This window comes from Myxocyprinus asiaticus, chromosome 43 (assembly GCF_019703515.2).
Source record: "Myxocyprinus asiaticus isolate MX2 ecotype Aquarium Trade chromosome 43, UBuf_Myxa_2, whole genome shotgun sequence".
In the NCBI taxonomy this organism is placed as follows: domain Eukaryota; kingdom Metazoa; phylum Chordata; class Actinopteri; order Cypriniformes; family Catostomidae; genus Myxocyprinus; species Myxocyprinus asiaticus.
The window spans coordinates 20752488-20760191 of record NC_059386.1 but is presented as its reverse complement, the minus strand read 5'-3'; the positions used below and the strand labels follow the sequence as shown (position 1 = coordinate 20760191).

General features: G+C 35.1%; 1 protein-coding gene across 1 annotated transcript in view; it reads right to left on the bottom strand.

The window, feature by feature from the left end:
* Positions 1 to 4919, bottom strand: part of arr3a (arrestin 3a, retinal (X-arrestin)) — a 17601-nt gene extending 12682 nt beyond the window's left edge. Inside the window, exons 1-3 of the mRNA XM_051685905.1 lie at positions 4807 to 4919; positions 2684 to 2718; positions 98 to 128 (exon numbers count right to left, since the gene is read on the bottom strand). Of these exons, the coding sequence (XP_051541865.1) occupies positions 98 to 128; positions 2684 to 2700 (48 nt within the window). The 5' untranslated portion in view covers positions 2701 to 2718; positions 4807 to 4919. The remainder of the gene's footprint in view (positions 1 to 97; positions 129 to 2683; positions 2719 to 4806) is intronic.
* Between the last annotated feature and the right edge of the window lie 2785 nt (positions 4920 to 7704).

The following is a 7704-nucleotide window of genomic DNA, read 5'->3' as shown; positions in this document are numbered from 1 at the left end:
GTTTCCACATAATGTAATATGGAAATTCAAGCAGCCCTCAACAATTTTGAGGAATAAGTGACAAAACAGAAAGATATCAGCTGAGTTTCATTCATACCTGGCCATTTCCACTGGTCTTTTTGTAAACTCTGGAGAGAAAATAAGGTAAATATGGAAAAAGTAAGATATATAGTTGATGTAGAAAACATAAATGGGTTTAAATACACTTTGTATTAAAATAATGTATTTAAATAATTCATATTTTTACGTGCTATAGTGAAGTTAGTGTTACCAAAATGAATCCTATTATCTGTAAAGCCCGAATATATATATATATATATATATGTGTGTGTGTGTGTGTGTTTTACAGAGGGTGTCAGAGAGGAGTCAGCTAGGGTCACTTGTCTTATTAGGCCTACCTGGTGTATTAACCTCTGAAGGCACGTTTGTCTATGGCTCTTTAGTTGACATTTGCAGGTGTGACCTTCTTGGCACCGAGCATTCATCACATTGTTAAAGCTTAGTCTTTTAAGACACTTTAAATCCAAGCCCTGGACTACCCTGTGCTTCTAATCCAAGCTCCGTGAATGGAGACAGCTTGTGTTTACTCCAAAAGGAATGCCTGGTAATTGATTGTGACTGTAGGCTTATGACATGTTCAGGTTGAACTTCTCTGAATCTTCCCACTTGGTAATTTTCAATTCAGCATTTCTGAAGGTTAAAGAACATCCTTACATAGGCCTGTAAGCTAATTGTTTTTAAATATGTTTTGCTTCTAAACTACCATAATGACCAAGAGACAAAAAAGATATATATATATATAAATTTGTTAGGTAACCTAAAAAGTTTGCTTCCTGTGGTAAGGCCTAAATTTGATGCATATATTCAGTCAATAATTTAGTTATTTAGTCAAAATACTATCTATTATGCACTTTAAAATCTATTTAGTTGATCTTACTTAATATTTTTAAGTAATGTTAACTAGTTACAAGTAAATTTAACTCATCTGTATTTAAGGTCTCCTTGTCCTCCTAGAACGTCTTTTACAGTATAAGGGAAATTATGACTGGAATCTCAGTAAGCCATATGACACATTGGATTCTCCTCAGTACTTCTTAATGCAAATAAATGTGGACTTTTGTAAAATACAGTTGAGTAAAAATGAATGACTTAAATTTAACAGGCTCCAAGTTCACCAGAGGTAACACTAATAACCCTCATGGTGACATCACACAAATCACAACTATCAACCAGCTACAACAAAACAATAACAATAGTCATAAGCAGTAAAACTATATACATTTTTAAAAAACAATTATTATTTTTCTACATATGTTCCCTTGTTTTGACCAAACATACATAATTTATTCAAGCACAAGGGCTTATGGGTATTCCACACAGCCGTAATTTTGTACTTGATAATTCTGAGTTAGTAGTACTTGAAGCAAAATTTACAGAACTTAAATATTTGAGTTATGATTCCAAAATGTGTCAATTCAAGTACTGTTTAAATAGGAAATAGAGAGTAACGGTAACTTAATTAAATCTAGTAAGAACAGTAAAAAAATTAAGCTTAAGTTGAGACAACTATAATAGTATTTACAGTGTGACTGAACACATCATTATCAGCCCAAAAACATTACTTTACTACAAACATAGTAATTTTAAGGGTTAGTTTGGTAACATCTGCTCTTGGCCTCGTTTCCCAATAACGATTAATCTTAGTGGTTTAAAAAATTGCTCTGTGAGTCGAGATTAAAGCTTCCAGGATAAGTGAAGACAGTGGAGGCCCTGTGTATGGTCCTCCTAATCACAGCAAGCATTAATTGAATATAATGAGGTTCACAGTGTTATTGCGGAGCGCAAAGTAAGGAGTGCGCTGTAGGGACATTCATCAATCAAAGGGAGAACTGCTCTTTACTCCCAAAAGTGATAACAGTAACAGCAATGCTACACAATATGTGCGGTACTACACAATGTGTGGTGCGGGCGAGAGCACCCTTAGGTGTTAGAGAGGAAGAGGAGACAAGGAAGAGGAGCCAATATACTGTACGGACGATTTATATGCATGACAGCAAGTTATTGACTTTTTTCCTTCTCTCTCTGTTGTAATTTTTATAGTTCTCTGCAACAATCATGCCACCACTTTGTTGTTACCAGCTAGTCCACAAATAACTTTTATTTGTTTACATATTAATTTATCTGTTCATCCAATATTTACTAATTTTTTTATGCATTCATTATTATTATTATTATTATTATTATTAGCCTTTTTGGTTAAAAAATATATAAAATAAAACAGTATGTATACTGATATTAAATGAGCATAAAGTGTAACTATAGGTGTTTAAATTGTATCAGGTGTAATTTCATGTTTGTCCTGCAGGGTTCTGCATAAGTCTGTGTCTTTACGATGCTCTTAGCGCTGTACGATTACTCCAGAGCACTCTTTAATCTATGAGCATTTTCAAGTACTGCTTAAGTTACAATGCTTTTGGGAAATGGGCCGCAAAACTAAGATGAATCGTAAGATGGATTCTACGATTCTACAATCTACTTAGGCTTATGATGCTTTTGGGAAATGAGGCCCTGATCTGTTTTCTCCAAATCATAAATGCAAAAGGTTACAAGGAAGTAAATTAGAGATTTAAACATTGTTTTGTTTGTTTCTTAAATATGAGAGTAAAAGGGAAAGAATACTTACTTTGATGTGTCTGACATCGTACAAGTTTTTCTTCTCTGAAATGAATGAAACAGAAAAGTGGATTTTGTGATAAAAGTGGATAAATCTTTTTTTTTTTCTGCCCTTTTCTCTCCAATTTGGAATGCCCAGTTCCCAATGCGCTCTAAGTCCTTGTGGTGGCATAATGACTTGCTTCAATCTGGGTGGCAGAGGATGAATCTCAGTTGCCTCCGTGTCTCAGACTGTCAATCTGTACATCTTATCACGTGGCTTGTTGAGTGTGTTACTGTGGAGACCTAGTGCGTGTGGAGACTTCATGCTATTCTCAGTGGCATCCATGCACAACTCACCACGTGCCCCATTGAGAGTGAGAACCACATTATAGCGACTACAAGGAGGTTAACCCAACATGACTCTACCCACCCTAGCAACCAGGCCAATTAGTTGCTTAGGAAGCCTGACTGGAGTCACTCAGCACACTCTGGATTTGAACTTGGGACTCCAGGTGTGGTAGTCAGCATCTTTACTTGCTGAGCTAACCAGGCCCCCCAATAGTGATAAATCTTGAAACAACTGTTAAATTTGATTGTTTTTAAATTGATGTGCAATTTGTTGTCAAGGTGATGTCTTAATATGAGACTCTTCCACAGTGTGTGATTGTGTTTATGTGGATGCATCACTACCATGAATGCATCATGTGACATTGTGTGACTATCCGCACTCTTTAGTGCATGTATGTATTACATAATGTGTGTTTGTGTGAGTGAATGTAAAGATAATCTCATCCAGTAAGATTACAGCATCATTCTTATTTTCACTGAGCCAAAACTTGGCAGATAGTTAAGCCTGTATGGCACTGGTCATCCAATGGACTCCAATGGGTGATTTTATGCAGTAGTGTAGTCTAGGGCATATGCAGGCATATGCCGTATGCCCACATATCTTTCTTAGGATTTTGCGTATGCCCACATGAAATAAGTGATGACATGCATGTTCGCCAGAACAACGAGTAGACTTTTGACCTGGTACATTTTCAATTTAATATATATATTATCCCTAACCCTAACACACTCATATAAGCTACACTATGCTTAACAGTTTATTGCATATTATGTGTGTATTAGTTTATTAATTTTCATAGTAGCCTAATGAAAGGAACATTAATAAGACCTATACATTTTTTTTTACACATTTTACATATGTGTGAAGGTGCCCTTCATAAATTCATAGTATGTCCACCTCTTCAGACACTATTACACCACTGCTTTTATGTAAACCTCTCTAAATATGCAAGCTTAACCAAGTTTAAGGTGTTTCTTACATCCAACTAGGAATATGTTCCGACTAAACATGATGGACTGAAAACATAAGAAGTGCACAATGTAATATTTCAAATACAAATAACCAACATTAAAAAGAGCTACTAAAAAGATGTTCAAAGGCTTTGCACAATGTAATGTGCAATTTATTGGGCATACACTATAAATATAATTTTTTTGACAGGCATGCTAAAAATACATGCATTTCATGTACGTATATAAACTCAAAATATTATTTGAAATGCAACCTAATTGTATTAGGTTACATCAACAAAAGTTATTTTTAAAGGTTAGATTAAGTAGAAATAAATATCACTTTTTTATAGTGTAATTTCCCTTCTGAAAGAAAAAGAGACATTTAGAGACATTTCAAAAACAGGGAATTGGAGAAATAAAATAAAATAAAAACTTTTTTATTGTATATTTTCTCTACTTTGTCTTCTTTCTTTAAAAAACAAAAATCAAAGCATTTTACCAATCTGGATGTTCTCCTGTCCTATGTAAAACCCATGCTCGAATGCACAGCATGTGGTTCTTAATACACTGCTGCTGCTTATCCCTGTCAAACATCAATTTAGTTGATTAAGCAAGTCTTCACAGACCATCAGTTGCATATGTAGGCTAAATGAAAATTCAATAGCCCCTGCTGTGTGGTGATAATCCGCAAAAGTGTAAATGTAATTAATGGTGAAAATAAATGTGTTAATTGATCTATATGCTACTGTGCAATACAGGTACAAAACTGTCCTGATTCCAAACTTTGGAAAATGTCTCATATGAATAACTATGTATTGAACTGTCCATGTAAACCTATTTTGCTCTTACCTGTTCACTGAAGATACAGCGATCTCCTGACTCTCTCTGGTATATCCTCAGCCCGTCTGCTGTAGTCAGAGTGTGCGGATGACACTCAGAGGCACTGGAATTTATACTCAGACCTTTTCCCCATCCACTGGCTTCTGCTGCCCTGTTTTGGATGCTGCTGTCTTTCTGGCAATCCAATTAAACAATTAAGATGCTATTTAGGGCTATAACGTGGTTATAAATAAAAATGGGGACTTAAACAAAAGATTTGGTGATGTCGTCTGGATAGGGAGGTTTTATTGGTTTAGTCTCAAATGTTCCAATTTCAATTAATGAAAAAGATAGAAATTTCAGATTACATTCCACTGTCATTTAGGATCGGGACAATATTACAATTCCATTTAGATTCACAAGTCATTTAATTAAAAGTGACTTTTACAGTACAGTACAAACCATATGTACTTCTCTGTAATACTGCATGAGCATGAGTGCCATAGTCAACTGCTGAAGTCCTTTGTTTACAATATATAAATGCAAAGTATTCCTATGCAAACCAATAAGGTTGATTTGAAAATGGAACATGTTGGCCATTTCATGTGCAGGACAACCACACCTACAAATATTGCCTAATTGAATTACTCTCGGTGCAATGTGTCAAACCTCACAACAACCGTGTGTGACCTCCTTAGAGTATTTAAGTCAACTAGTAATACGATTTGGTAGACAAAACAAAGAGGAATGCCTAAACATAGGGCAATTACACTGTACCTCAATTTAGAAGTGTCCAATCTGTTGTTTGTACAGAACTGCAGTTATTAAAGAGCACCTATGTATTGTAGAATTTCTATTATTAGTTATTTCTTTTTTCTCTTTCTCACAAATGAGATTAGGACTAAAACGTGGGTAAGGAGACTTGTGCCTTTGGTCATTTCACAATACTTCATGCTAAGGAGGCAAAGAATAAAAGCACAAAATATATAAAGTTTGCAGGTGACAAAAATGCTGTGAAACCCGAAAAGATTATGTGAAGGCTGAGGATTAGTGGGGGTAAAGCAGGAGTTCCCTCTCTTTGATCCAGATGGCCGACAAACTTGGAAACCCAGTGACCCCTGGATACCTTTTCTTAAGCTTCTCTTTATATTAAGGGTTCTTGTGTTGAATGTTGGATATTAAATTGTAATATAATATAATATAATAATAAAAAAGGCCTGTTTATACAGACCTCCTCTTGACTTTTATTTCCAAGCTGTTTATGATTTCATGAATAGTTATTTTGAAATGTACTCTTATCCTCCAACATAAAAGCTATCTCCTTACACAAAACTGTATGTAAAGATCATTCACCTTTTTATGAAATGCCACTTTATCTGCGGCCAGCTGCAAGGTGTTTACCGACATGGCCTTTCCTTCTATCCGTGTCCTCCTATCAGTTATGGCAGTCTGACAACCTCATGTTTATGTTAAAGCTTTCCACCAATCCCAGGCGTCAAGTGTGTGGCACGTGTTACCAAAGCAATTACTTTAGGCTGTCTCACTAGTGCAAAAATTGGCACCCTAAGGTCATTTGTTGAATCCACTTATTGCTAAGCATTCACTTAAATAGCTACACTCAAGTCAAAACAATAAGTTAAGTAAATAAAGTATGCATTTATTTTTATGCTATCACAAAAGCCAAATGAATGATCAACAAAAATTACACTCTGAAAAATTGAAATTAAAATAAAATGAATTAATGTCATATAGGGACAAAAACTTTTTTTTTTTTTATCTGTCTGAAAACATAAGCAATGAACAATAACATGATACATTTTAGGATATTAAGATAACAACTGTATAATCAACCACCACAAACTGTCTTCTTTTATTAATTACAGAAAAAGTCTTTCTGCAAGCTGCTTATTTCTGACTTCTAATATCTGAGGTCCATTTGCAGTACAAATTGTGAAGATGTAGGATTTAATCCAAAGGTAATTACACAAGAGCACCAGCTCAGGGGTGTCTGTAATTACACTATAAGGAGGGAGTAGGCAGGCCTATTATGAAAAAAGTATAGCCCAGGCAACAAAGTGACAAAGAGCATAAAACAGCAGATATGATGACAGAATTAGTACTCAGTACTCAATATGCATTCTACACAGATAAGAATCCAGATATTTTGGAAATTCCTTTGGAAAACAATTAAGTTATATGTACTTCCTGTACCCGGCATGGGCATGTAAAATGTCTATCATATCTTTCTTATACTGTACCTGATATTTCCTGGCTCAGCAGGGATAAGAGCACAGACAAAGATCTAACCATTTATCTAAGTATGTAACACATAATGAAGATCAGGCTATAGTTTGTGATCTCTCCATTCACAATGCTCTTCCACCTCTTCCAAACACACTTAAAAGAAAACAGACCGCTGTTTTCTTTCAAGTTTCTGAAACATTTTTGATGATACTTGTATGATTTAATGGTACAATTATTACTTGTTCAAAGGTGTCTACCCCATATTGGCAAAAATATACAATGCTACATGTCATTGCCAGATGGCAATTATATTATCAGTATTGGCATGTTATTCTTAAAATCACAATGTAGTAATTCCTGTGTGGTGATTGATGTTCAGATTGGTTCTGGTCCTGTTTACCCACAGATTACTTCAGAGTTTAATCTCCCTTAATCTGTCTACACTCCCACTTTGTCTGTAATGGGATTGTGTCTAATAAGCACAGAGTTTGGATTGCCTCTTTATTAGAAAGTACTGCCAGCAAAACACCTATGTCACTAGAATGAAGTAAAGACCTGTGACCTTTGACCTGATCTTTAGTAAATAATAAGGATCTCAAAGATTTGGATGCTGCTCAGCACCTTCCTGGCATGTTTCAGGGCTTTCGTTGCCAGCCACTTTAATTAACCTTTTTAATCTTTGTT